Source organism: Merops nubicus, unplaced genomic scaffold, assembly GCF_000691845.1.
Source record: "Merops nubicus isolate BGI_N331 unplaced genomic scaffold, ASM69184v1 Scaffold39479, whole genome shotgun sequence".
Classification (NCBI taxonomy): domain Eukaryota; kingdom Metazoa; phylum Chordata; class Aves; order Coraciiformes; family Meropidae; genus Merops; species Merops nubicus.
In genome coordinates this window covers 89-13,399 of record NW_008630924.1, presented here as the reverse complement: position 1 = coordinate 13,399, position 13,311 = coordinate 89, and the positions used below count along the sequence as shown (strand labels likewise).

The window sequence follows — 13,311 nt, the reverse complement described above, 5'->3', positions numbered from 1 at the left end:
GAATTGTGCCATCCAGCGCTGAATTCAGAGGATGGATAAAAGAGACCATAGCAAGGCAAGGACATTTTGGTAAGAAATTGCAAATGAATTCACAGAACAGTTGAGGTTTGAAAGGCTTTCTTGAAATTATCAAGCACAACCCACATGCCCAGGCATGGTCAGCTAGAGCAGGCTGTCCAGGACCATGCCCAGTTGAGTTTTAAGAAGCTCCACAGATGAGACTCCAGAACTTCTGGCAGTCTACAGCATCCCTCACAATAAAAATGTATTTTTTTCTGTTCCAGCGGAACTCCATGTGTTTTAGTTTGTGCCCATTGCCTCTTGTCCCGTCAGTGGGCACTGCTGAGGAGAGGGTGAGTCCTTCATTCTATCCCATGAGATATTTATGCACATATGTAAGATTGCCCCTGAGCCACCTCTTGTCCAGCCTAAAGAGCCTCAGCCTCTCATGTGACAGATGCTCCAGTCCCATAATCATCTTTGTGGCCCTGTGCTGTTAAGGCCCCCCAGTTAAGTCCACATCTTTGTACTGGAGAGCCTAGAAGTGGACACAGTGCTGCAGGTATGGCCTCGCCAAAGCAGAGTAATTTGTACGAGGAGTCCAAGGAATGTCCATCCTGCCAGCACTGCAAAGAAGGGTCTATCCAAGGCTTAAAAATAATAATAAATCACACCATAATTCCTTCTTCTCAGTTGTTCTTGTTGCAAACATAGTTAAGATGTATGCTGACAAAAAGGAATAATAAGTTTAAATATAAACACAACCTCATAAGTCATTCTTAAGGAAAAAACTACATGCCTTCACTTGAAGTGCATCATCCCAATTGAAGTTACTTGCTTAAGGGAGTGTAAAAGCGCAAGAGGCCACATTCTCTCAAGCCAATACTTTAGTAGTGGATAGTGTCTTAACTCCTGGCAGGCCTTCGTGCTGCTGAACGGGAAAGTCTCAGCCGCTGTGGGCAGTAGCTGTACTTCTGTTCTTACTATGCTATTAAAGTATTTCAGACACTGCACTACTTACCCAAAATACAATTTAATGATGTGACAAGCAAAATTAATAAAAACCAACCATGCTTCTCTTTAAAAAATTACTAGACTGAAGCAACAACTGTCAGAAATATTCTTATAATCTAATCTTACAGTGACAAAACATTGCATTGTGAGGTTTTAACTTCTTGCCCATCTTTTATTTGAACAACCAATCACTTTGGAATTCAGAACGTTCAAAAAATAACATCTTTGTCAGTGAGGAATGAAGTGAGGGACTGAGCAGGGAGAACAGAAATATTGCTTAATAATGTACAGAATGAAAAAGATTTTGAAGGAAAGTGCTGGGATTTTTTTTTTCTCCAGGCCTTTTTAATTCAGCTGAGAAATACACTAAAATCCTCTTCCTTGAGAGCACAGTATGCGCCAGCAGTGCCAGATACACGTTATACGTTTCTTTAGGCCTTGAAATTGCCAATGTGTTCACGAGCTATGATGATCCTTTGAATCTGAGCAGTTCCCTCATAAATCTGAAAAGAATAATTGCAGTAATGTTAGCTGATGGTTTTATAAAAGGTTTTAACAGAGCTACACTTTTAAAACTTCATGGAACTAATACAGAATGGATTAGGATGTGAAGAACGACAGAGAAAACAGAAAATACCAGTGTGACAGGGTAACTACAGTGGGCTAAGTGGACTAAAGTCACATACAAGATATTGAGAGACAGTCTTGTTCTCTCAGGTGCTCTTATCTAAACTATGTAAGGTTCTCATGAAAATAAATGGTAGGTGAAGAGAGATGAGGAAGAATTCTTATCTGAGAAAGAAAATACATAGTTTTTACAAAGTAGGATTTAAAACAATAGGTGGGGGGGAGGAAATCACTTGTGCTGACAGTGTTATATTTTCTTTGACTAGCCTTTCAAGGTCATACCAAGTGTTCTCTTTGATCTATTTATTTCCATTTCTACTTGTTAACTAGTACTTTCTCCCATACTGTTTTGTTTTGTTTTGTTTTTCAATCATGTATTTTCTTCTAGAAACTGCATCATCCCTCAGATTTATTTGCTGGAAGCAAAGTCAAAGATAGACAACAAATCATACAGGAAGCTCTAATGCTGTAAGGAGGCTGCAGGCTCCACAGGTACACTGCAATGTAACACAAGGGCTGAGGCAACACAGTTCAGGGGTTTAAGTGTTTCAGCTCCCAGTTCTGCCAGAACGTGGTTTGGCAAACTGCTCAGATTCATGCAAATTCACTTTCTCATTCACTTACAGGAATAATCTTCCCAAGAACCTTACAAAGCTTTTTGAAAATAAAGACACTAGGACCTGCATTCACATGAGTTTTTTGGTCCAGAAGAAACTGTTCATTCCCAAAGTGAATTATATTGACTGCTGCTGCTTACCCCATGTTACCCCAGTTCATAGAAAGCAGTTTTGTTACTAGGCACTTTTTGGAGCAAATTGAAATGGAAGCTCTGCTTTCTCTATATACCAAATACCCACCAATCCCTCATGAAGTCATAATGGCCTGAGCCATCCAGACTGGACCCTTACAAGTCCACGCACATCTGGGGGACACAGTCCAAGAGGCCGAACAAGTTTTCTCTAAGCTCAGCCTGCCCACACTGCTGATGAAGGTGTAACTGCTGGGGCTGCAGCAGCTGCTCTGCAGTCTGCTCCTCCTCTGCTGAGTTACTTGCTGCTGCAGACAGCCACAGAACTCAAGTTTAAAGACATCAAAACCCACAGCCTTTTTAAGTAACCAGAAGACAGGTTTTTGTTTATAAGCCAATGGAAATAGCTTCAAGAGTCACTGCCAGTTTCAAGAGGGGAAATTTTCCAAATTTGAGAAGGGAAACTAAGTTAGGGTTTCTACCAGTGTAGCCTAGATTTCTTGCCAGACAAACCTAGAGCAGAGTAAGGACATGTAAAAATGTTACCCGAAAACACAGTACTAAAATTGTGCAATACTGAAAAAGATCAAGTATGTGGAAGGCAAGCTGGAGAACCAAGGTTTTGTACATGAAACACATGGCCAAAAGCCTACACCATCTGGAACTGGGAAGCAATACAGTAAAGCACAGTGAAGTGCAAGATACTATCAAGAGACATGGACAAAATAATTGTAAAGCCTTTCCTGAATTCTTCTAGGGATGAAGTGCAGCAGAAAACCACCAAAAACTTAATACTAAATCTGATTCATCTAAATAATTAAAAAAAAAGTTATGCATTTATGATGGATCAGTGCAATACAAAATCTAAATAACTGGGATGCTGTAAAATCAATCTCAGCTTTCAAATAAACTTCTAACCCTCACATCCCCTTTCTCTAGAAAAGTGTGCAACCTGACAGGAAAAAGGCCCAATCATAATAATATTCAATTAATCAGTCATTTCCTCACTCACAGGAGTGCAATTAGTTCTAAGAATCTTTAGATTCAAAAACAGTGGTTGTCTTTCCTTAAATAGAGAAGAATGAATACATGGTTAGTGAGAGTAAGAGTTTTCATTTTAAAGTCATCTGTAAGAGAAATGTGAACTACCTGGAATCTCAAGAGTGACAGCTGTTAAAGCTAACATCACAGGTCATGGTCTGCATGCATTTCTTGGTACCTATTTTGGTATGCTTTATCTAGTTCCTATTAACGTCAGATAACGTCAGTGAAGGTTACTGGTTTCACGGAACACAAAACAGTCTTGCTGAATAAAGAACAGTAGCATAGTATATGCTAATAGAATTACCACATGACATGGAATAATTTCTTGGCAGTAACACTGCAGAAAGAAACATGGGGATTATGGGTGACTGGGATAAACATGAGTAAAACTGTGCAGGTTTTGTTGTTAAAAAAGGCTAACCATGTTGTCACACTTCTTTTAATACAACACATGCAAGACAGGCATTCCATGATACTCAACACTGGTGATTTCTCAACCTAAGTATTCTACCCAGTTTATGATACCAGTGTTTCAAACAGCAAGTTCAGAGCACAACAACTAATTACAAAAAGGCTGAAAACAGAAAGGGGAAAAAGTTATAAACAAACAAACAAAAACACCCCCCCCCCCCAAAAAAAAAACCCACCCACCCCACAACAAAAAAAAAAAAAAAAAAACACCAACCAACCAACCAAACAAACAAAAAAAACCCAAACAAACAGCTTATGAGTTAAAGTGTGAAGAAGAAGCTGCTTTAGTGTTCAGGCTGAGAGGAAAGCTAAACTTTCGGCAGGCAGCAGTCTAGGATACATATGGAAGGTCAGAGGATTCCCATCACTGAAGGTTTTCAAGGACAGCATTAAGCATAAACCATCTCTACTTAGAGAACACCAAAGCAAGCACTGGTATTTTGATCTGTTTTTGCTATGCTAGTCTTTTTCATAGAGTTCAAAAGCTTCAAAATTAATAATCCAAGAATTTCAAAGTTACCATATTGGAAGGAAAAAAACCAACAAAAAGCCAGAACGTAATTTAATTCTCTTGTGGGTGTTGAGTTGTTGCTTCAGTGCCATGACTTCTGTGTGCAAGAATTTGCCTGATTTGAGGGACTCTTTTCTTTAAATTGAAGGATTATTTTTTCATTGTAAAAACTTTTTTATATATGTACATCATGATTTGAAAGAAGTAGCCATTAGGGTTTTTTTATATAAAATATGTTACTATAAAGATCACATTCTCTCTTTTACTCACCTGGTAGATTTTAGCATCCCTCATTAGTTTTTCTACGGGATATTCAGTATTAAATCCATTTCCTCCAAAAATCTGGACTGCGTCTGTGGCCGCTTGGTTGGCGACGTCGCCTGCGAAGGCCTTGGCGATGGAGGCGTAGTAGGTGTTCCTGCGGCCGGCGTCCACCTCCCAGGCCGCCCGCTGGTAGGCCATCCTCGCCAGCTCTACCTTCATGGCCATCTCAGCAAGCATGAAGGACACCGCCTGGTGCTGTGAGGGATGACGTGGACCAGGTCAACACTGCTCAGAATCTTCTTCATACCATGATCTCTTACAGCAAAATCAGTAAATGGTACTAGAGGAGTTCTGCGGAATATGGATCGGGCTCTCATAATTGTTATGTTCAACTACACTTTTAAGTCTTTTATCCTCAAACCCACTTAGTCACAGGGATCAAATACTGAATTATGAGGTTCTTCCTCACTTCAATCATGAGATTGTTATTTACGTTGCTTTTTATTCATAGTTCTTTAAAACAGGTTAGCAGTGTGACTGGCAGTGTATTCTGTTAGTGTGAACACCGTGCATTTTGTTTCATGTACCTCAGAGGTTTTTTTCTTTCCTGAAGAACTGAAGAATGTCCTAATAGTACATGAATTTCAGGCTTTTTGGGCAAAGTTTTTTTTCTGCCTTCACTACTATCACTGATAAATTATAAGAAAGTTCCTGAAGTTATCACATAGCTGTAAGTTTACTTAAATGGTGCTGACCTACATACTTGGAAACCCAAAAATGGCGGAAATAAAATATAAAAATTAAGGTACCCTAAAAAATCAAGGCATAACCTTGAAAAATCAGTAGTAGTACATCTGGTGTGAAAATACGGCTTTTATTTATATTGCCTCTTTTCCCCCTCCCTGCACTTACTTCAACAATTGCTTTCCCAAAGGTTTTTCTCTCCAAAGCGTATCTGGTAGCTTCGTCAAGTGCTCTTTTGGCTAATCCAACAGCACCAGCTGCTACCTGAATTGAACACAGGACAGAATAAAAAAATCAGGAATTCACGCTGTATTTTATAAGTAAATCACTTCTCATACTTACGGGTGGTCTAGTCTTATCAAAAGCTCCCATGGCGATTTTAAATCCAGCTCCCTCAGCTATTAACACATTTTCTTTTGGGACCCTCACATCTTCAAAGACAATACCTCTTGTATCTGAGCAGCGTTGACCCATATTCATTTCCTGAAACGAAAAATTTATAAAGGTGCAACTAAACTGGGTTGTTCAAAAGTACAGTATGTTTTCATTCTTTAGTTTACTCAAATCATAAAGTATGCTTTTTTCCCCAAAAAGACTTCATCCAAAAATTACCATATATATGATAAATATTAGTTCTGCACTTGCAGACCAGCACGCCCTTAAATTGTCTTGAGATGGGCAGTTGACTTTCTCCTCTGAAATTGGATCTGTAGCTGTAATCAGTCTTGTTGTCTTTCTCTAGTTCAGCTACATGCTTTGAAAGGATGGGAGTGGAAAATCTAAAAAATCTAATATGCAGGCAGTACAGGTGTACTACAGGTAAATAAATGAACTTTTCAGGTTTTCACATTCCCTTCCTTATGTTCAACATCCATTTTTGTCTACTACTAAATTGGGCTTTTTTAAGAGAGAATTAACACCAGTGTCTCCAAGGCCTCTTCCTCAACCAGAGATAGCTAAAATTAAAGCTCACTCTGTGTGTATTTATGGTTAAAATTGTCCAACTTTCTTCTTACCCTTTAAAGGCACATTGCTTCTCATTTATGGGCATTTGTCAATAAAGTAGTTCCCAAAGATTCCTTTGAGCTGTTCAAAGTCATCTTAATTTAGAATTCTGAATAATCCCTTATCTGTACTAATAACATTATAATTATGCCTTAAGAATAGTTTCTTTATGTTATGAAAATGAAAATGTCATTATACATGAGCATATGAAGTTGCTCAGTTGCATAACAGTCTTTTCAATGGTAATTCATTGTATTATTGGTTTAGAATCGAACAATAATTCCTGGCTTGTCAAGAGATACACTCTTCACCTTTCTTCCAATTTGGATTCCAGGACTGTCTGCTTCCACAATGAATCCAGTAAAGGCTTTGCTTGCAGGGGCTTTTGGATCTGGATTGGTACGAGCCAGCAAAAAATACCTGGTGTAAATTAAAGAAGGATGTGGTTTATCCCCACAGTTAACAGTTGGATAACTTTTAGATAATATTTACATGTTTTTATGTGCTTTCTACCATATAATTAATCCTGTCTGTGAGTTAACAACCCTTTTTTCTTGCTCCTCACAGATATAAACTGAAAGGGAGTGAGAAAAAGGAAGTTTCAAAGAATCGAGATCTCATAAAATGTAGTAAAATTATTTCAAATCAGCATGCAAAGATTCTTCAACTTTTCTATGTTTTCTAAGTCTTCATGATATTATCAGCTTCATGAACAGTACCAAAGAAACCTACTTATAGCACAGATCTAAAAATGAATGCTTAGGAAATGCATCCTTGAGTGCAAAATGTTATCACCTCATTTGAAAGACCTTAATTTTATTCTTCTAAGTACAAGTAAGGATTTCTCTTATAAATTAAACTGTTGTAGATCACATTTATGGTGTTCAGTAACGTCAAAAAGTATCTGGTAAGTTGCCTGTGATGGATCTGCCTTGAACAAGGAAATAAATAAATAAATAAATCAGGTTTTGAATAAATGTATAAAGTTTTTCCACTTGAATTAAGAATTTGTATGTTGCAAAACCGTGTACGTAAGACAATATATTTATAATATAAGACATTATGAAAGAGGCTTATGTTGTGAAGCACACTCCATAGACACCACAGCAATATCTGGATTCTTTGACAGCTGGAAAATATCTTCCCTTCAGAAAACATCATGTAACACCACAATCCAACAGTGTTTCTACCTTCACTAGAAGTGAGAGGTGTTTCTAATAGAATTAGAAGCAACTGATCTCAATCACCACAGCTACAAAACAAGGCAGTTAAGTTAAATCATACTGTTGCTGTCCCAGAGAAAAAGCAGTATTAATTTTGTTTTGATAGCAGCAAGATTTGAGAGGCCTTCTTGAGCGAGGAGTTGCCATGTCATCACTCATTTTCCTTCTCAGGCTTTGCACAGCACTGAGACTGCATTCTTATATCCCATCCTGATAAACTGGTCAGCCATTAAAGCACAGTGTGTTGAAACAACAAACACTGGGATTAATAACAGATCTTTAAAGAATTCAACTGTGGAAGGCAAAGGGAGGAGGGAGGAAGCCACTGCATTATGTAGCAGAAAATATAACACAATTAACAGTTGACACACCAGTTTGCTTTCCCACCGTTTGTGATCCACATCTTCTGACCATTAATAACATATTCATCTCCCTTCTTCTCAGCCTTTGTTTTTATACCAGCCACATCAGAGCCTGCTCCAGGCTCTGTTACACAGTAAGCCTAAAAGAAAATAAAATCTTGAGGTTCTATCTTTAGGCAACCACGAATTATTGCAGAGTATGTGCATTAAATGGATCTGTAAAAGGTTTAAGTGAACAGCATGGTAAAAACGTTAGATCAAAAAACCTAACACAAAATAACCCAACCCAAAAAATCTCACAACAGATGTCTGAGCAAGAATCCAAACATGGGTGGGTTCATTTTCTTTAGAAATCCATCATAATACATAAAATTGTCTTTTAATCAAACAGAACCATTCTGTAACACTTTGGTTATTATTTCTTTAGGCTTCACAAATTCTGATGTGAAAGTTGACGACCTTTAAAATCTGAAAATTGGAGCACTGAGTAATATTTTGTTTAGTGTCCTTAATTTTATGAGGCTTAGTTGTTCAGATTTTAATGTGCTGCACATGAATCTTTACTTCTTTCCATGTAACAAGTACTGTTTATATTATTTTAAGATCACAAATACAATTTAATTCCCAACTGAGTTTCTCCTCATACAAGCCCCATATATTTCTTAAATGCTTACACCCTCTCTTGAAAGGGAAATAAAAGGCAATAATTTTGCCAAAAAAAGTGACTTAGGATGGGGATGATTTTCCAAGTAATATCTTCTATTTGCTTCTTGAGTGTATCTCATTAGCTATTCCCTGACTTTCAGTAAATGCCACTGGTTTTGTTTACAAATCAAAATGGGCGAAGTTGTGAATACGTCAGGTTTTTCTGTGGGGGGAGAAAAAAATAAAGAGAAAAAACAGAGCAAAGGAAAAAAAAAAGAAATGCTTTAGGAACATTCTGCAGTCTAGCAGTTATACTTACACACATCAATGGTTCCTCTGTCATTCTTCCTAAGTATTTCTTCTGCTGATGCTCATTTCCTGCAATGATTACTGGCATTTGCTGAAAGAAAATACGTAGACCATGAATCCACCTTTTTAAAGTGGGTAGATTGTAGTTTAAGGGATGTAAGAAAAGACAGAACTTACCCCTAGGGAATTTGCTTCAATGGCAGTTTGAACCCCTGTACATCCATAAGCTAACTCTTCTGTAATAAGGCATGCTTCAAAACTGCCAAGGCCAAGACCACCTACAGTTGAAATATTTCATTTATTAAAATGGGTTTAAAGTATAACATATTAGTGATTTACACCAATTAATTAACAAACACATATGTCCCCACCTATATTTGATTATGCACCATATTTGATTGAACATTCTCGTGCAAGCTTTTTAAATAAAGTTTTGTCAGAAGAGTAACAGGTGATTTGAAAATTACATATCACAGTTCCAGGGTTGTTCTGTGGTTAATGTGGGAAAAGTTGCACGAAGTGGCAAAAATGTACCCCTCCAATTTTTTGAATACTTTATGTTTGAGAATTAATATTTCTCAGAAGGCAGAGAAAGGGCTCCTGAGCTACTGCAGCACTAGGGAAAAAAACCACAATTGTCCATATGAGTCAGACAACCAACTCAGTAATCTATTTCTGACAGAAGCAAAAGCTTTGGAAAGTATATAGAAATACAATAACAATACAACTATACTTCCTCAAAAATATTTTCCTGAGCCTTCACATGACTTCATCAGCCAAAGAGATATCTCTGTTACACTAAGCCTTGACAAGTATTTCTTAGGTGAATTTGACCAGCCTCTTTTTGAATCTATCTAAAATTTTAGCATCAGTCGTATCCAGGGACAATGAGTTTCACAAATTAATTATACACCGAGTGTGGATCCATCTCCTTTCATTTATTCTGAACCTGCCATCTGCTGATTTAACTTGATGCCTTCTAGTTATATTGAAAGGGACAGTGAACTATCAATGCCTTTGCACACTCTCCATGACACCGACATTTTAGTCATCTCTCACGCAGAAGCAACATGTCACACCTAAGATACATCTTCCATACTCTCTGTCACCCTTTCAGGAACCTTTTCCATTTCCACAATACTCCTTTGAGATAGAAGGATCTGACTACATAATGAATTAAAGAGGCAAGTGTCATTTGAATTCAGGCAGCAGCATAATTATGCCTTCTGCTTCCTTGCCTCAAAGGTCCCTTCTGACCTTAAATCTCACTATTTTGACCAATTCTGAGCATTTTGCTGACATTCACAGAACTATGTATTATAAACTAAAAAAAATCTCTTTTTTTCAGAGGCATGAACTCGTTCAGAAGATGCCATTTCTCTGTGAACTTGATTGCTTCTTTCCCTTCACACTTGCTTCACTTTTCCTCTTTTGAATTGCATTTGCCATTTTAACAGTCACTCAGTCTCATGACCTTCTGCAGCTCTCCGCTCATCTTCTTTACACTGAATAACTTAGCATTATCAGTAAACTCTTTTGCCTCAGTACTGACATCCTTTTCCAGTTTATAGATATTCCAAACAGCACAAGACCCAGCAAAGCTGTGCTGCTATTTCTATTTTTCTATCATGAAACTTGGTGATTTTTGAAACTAATTTTGGAAGTTCAAGCATTCTGTATCGACCAGGCATTCCTTGTTCACACACTTATTAGCTGCTTCAGAGAGCTCCAATGATTTTATGAGGCATGACGACTGGCTTTTACCAAAAACCTTCTCTAGCATGTCCTGTTTATCTGTGTTCACTGTACCTCATCTTACTTGCTCTTCATTTACGTGGCACATCAAGCTTACTAGTGTGTATTTTCCCAGATCTCCCTTGGAGGCCTTCTAAAACTATAGTATCCAGTTTGCCACTTGTAATTTTTCATTTAATAACCAAGTGATTATACAATGCAGTAGTCCCAGCCTTTAATTTTCTAGAATCTGTGACTGAATAAATCTAGTCTTCACAAGTGCTCCTTTTGTGTCTTTGTTCCTTACCCTCATTTCTTACATTATTAATAAAAGGCTCTGCTATGGACACTTCCCTAACTTCTTTTTCAGGCAATATAAATGCAAAAAAGAAAATAATCTAAGATTTTTTTTCAGGGTTATTCATATATCTAAACACTGCCAAAGCACTGCTGCACTGCACCTGATCAAAACCGAAAAACTGTCCTTCTGGAATAAACTCCTGAATAGTTTCAGCCTGTGTCAAAGACTAGAACAAAATGAGACCTAATTTCTTTGCCTAATCAGCTGAGGCGGTGCACCAAGGAACATCAGGCAGCTGTAATCACGAAAGGAAAATCTGGTCATAAATTATGAAAACATATTCTGTCTAATTTGTCTCCTGATTACATCCACACCTAGTAACACTTGTGTGTGTCAACCTGCCTACTGATTAAATTTAGATTACTCAAGTATGCAACTGTTTATTTTATACAGAATCCATAATGACATATATAAATCTCATCTAATGCCTTTTCTTTGTTTCATTTTACAGTTTAAAAAGAATTTTTACTTACCACAGTTTTCTGGTATGTGTGAGTTCATAAGCCCAAGTTCCCATGCCCGTTTTATAAGTGGAAAAGGATACTTAAATAGACAGGGGGGGAAAAAAAAGTCACTTTCTGATTCATCACAATCAGCACTTAAAATTCTATGCCAGTTAAGATAAAAGTCTATTTCTTAAAAGTCTATTTCTTCCCTTGCACTGTGTTAGATTTACCTCTCCAGTTCTGTCATATTGTGCAGCAACAGGAATAATTTCCTCCACAGCAAATTTACGAGCAGTAGCTTGAAACTCCTTCTGTTCATCAGTAAGTTCTATAATTAAAAAAAAAAAAAAGTCACAAATTCTCTACCACCTTTAATTTTGTCAGAGTATGAGAAAAGAGAAAACAAGAGTATACTCCAAGGACAACCCAAACCACCACTTTCTGGGCCTCTCCAGGAAGCAAAATAGCTCAGCTTCCTCTTCCCCCTGGGACAAACCCTCCATCGCTCTCTCACCAACACCTACAATACACTTCCTGATGAAGCTATCCACAAAATATAGAAAACAGAATAGGGAGGGCTGTGTAACATAAAATGTATTACCAAAAGAAACAAGAAGAATGCTGTGTTAATTAAATGGAGGAAGAGAAGGAGACAGATGTCATCCAAAGGTCCTGGTTATTCACTTTCAAACATCTAGCTGCTGACCCAGTAAATCTGCTTTATATATATAATATGCCAAGATGAGGATGAATTTCCTTACAACTTGTCTTTATAAAGAATTTCAACTATGACTACGTTTAGTTACTTCAACACTGTAAACAGCAACATGAGATAATTACTCAAAGCTAAGACACTTTAGAAATAAAAAAGCTTAACACAATCAAGAGTTTAAAAAAAAAAAATAATCTTATAAACACGACACACATACCTGACCAACCTGAGGAAGAAAGTAATTTTGGCTTTCAAATCTTTTCTTTAAAACTATTAGACAGCTATTTAGAATAAACACCTTCATTTTAAATTCACATTGAACTGCAATATATGATTTTATACTTTTAAACTCTGCAATCTGCCCTTACTTGCTGTATTTCTTTCAAAAACTGTAATACTTACCAAAGCTAAAGCCAGCTCCAGGTTTGCCTATATGTAAGTTTTGAGTGGGTTTAGTAGAATGTGTTCTCCATCCATGCCCTGCAATGCTTTGAAGCATTTGCTAATGAGAAAAAGAACATGAGGTGTAAGATCTTCCCAGCCCAAGCCTCCTAAAGCTACTAGCCTGATCACAGCACAACTTCCCAGTAGAATCCCACTTCAGAAACAGGATCACATCAAATACAACACAATCACTACAGTGGTAAATGAATTCCTGTCTACCTTAAGTTCTGTTCCTCTGCAAGCAGTGCTCACATGAGCTGAGAGCTACACCAGGAACCCCAGGGTCCAACAGCACAGCCTGAGTGAACTGCCGTATCCACTTCTAAGTATTGCACAATCAATTATTTAAAAATAATTAAGCATAATTAAAATTTTTGTTCACTGAAACATAGCAATACACATTTCTGTTATTTATACATGCACTCGTCAACCTTGATTTTCTTGCCCACTAGTGAATACTCTATCTATCCAATGTTTACCTACATGCAGATTTAGCAAGACTTTAAAAACAATCTACTTATTAACCAATATCTGTTAAAATATTTTGATGCTGTCCCAGACTCTTGTCTGCTTTCTTTTAATAATCTGCTGCTGTGGACACTTAGTGTTTATTATATGCAGCAGACTAGCTGAAATTTATTCTTCTT

The 13,311-nt window shown here is 37.3% G+C and overlaps 1 protein-coding gene across 1 annotated transcript; it reads right to left on the bottom strand.

Annotated features, from left to right (window-relative positions):
- Positions 1-1,445: 1,445 nt before the first annotated feature.
- Positions 1,446-12,719, bottom strand: ACADM (acyl-CoA dehydrogenase, C-4 to C-12 straight chain). Its single transcript, XM_008947437.1, has 11 exons — positions 12,623-12,719; positions 11,739-11,836; positions 11,536-11,605; positions 9,145-9,245; positions 8,978-9,058; positions 8,023-8,153; positions 6,740-6,848; positions 5,766-5,906; positions 5,592-5,687; positions 4,686-4,934; positions 1,446-1,517 (listed from the first exon to the last, which is right to left on the bottom strand). The coding sequence occupies exons 1-11, from the start codon at positions 12,717-12,719 to the stop codon at positions 1,446-1,448; spliced, it is 1,245 nt and encodes a 414-aa protein (XP_008945685.1).
- Positions 12,720-13,311: the final 592 nt, after the last annotated feature.

Excerpts from the sequence above, each read along its gene's own strand:
- ACADM (XM_008947437.1), bottom strand. The coding sequence starts at position 12,719 with ATGCTTCAAAGCATTGCAGGGCATGGATGGAGAACACATTCTACTAAA. Across the intron at positions 6,849-8,022 it reads AACGGTGGGAAAGCAAACTG|GTATTTTTTGCTGGCTCGTA; the intron begins GTGTGTCAACTG and ends AATTTACACCAG. Across the intron at positions 4,935-5,591 it reads TTGGGAAAGCAATTGTTGAA|CACCAGGCGGTGTCCTTCAT; the intron begins GTAAGTGCAGGG and ends CATCCCTCACAG.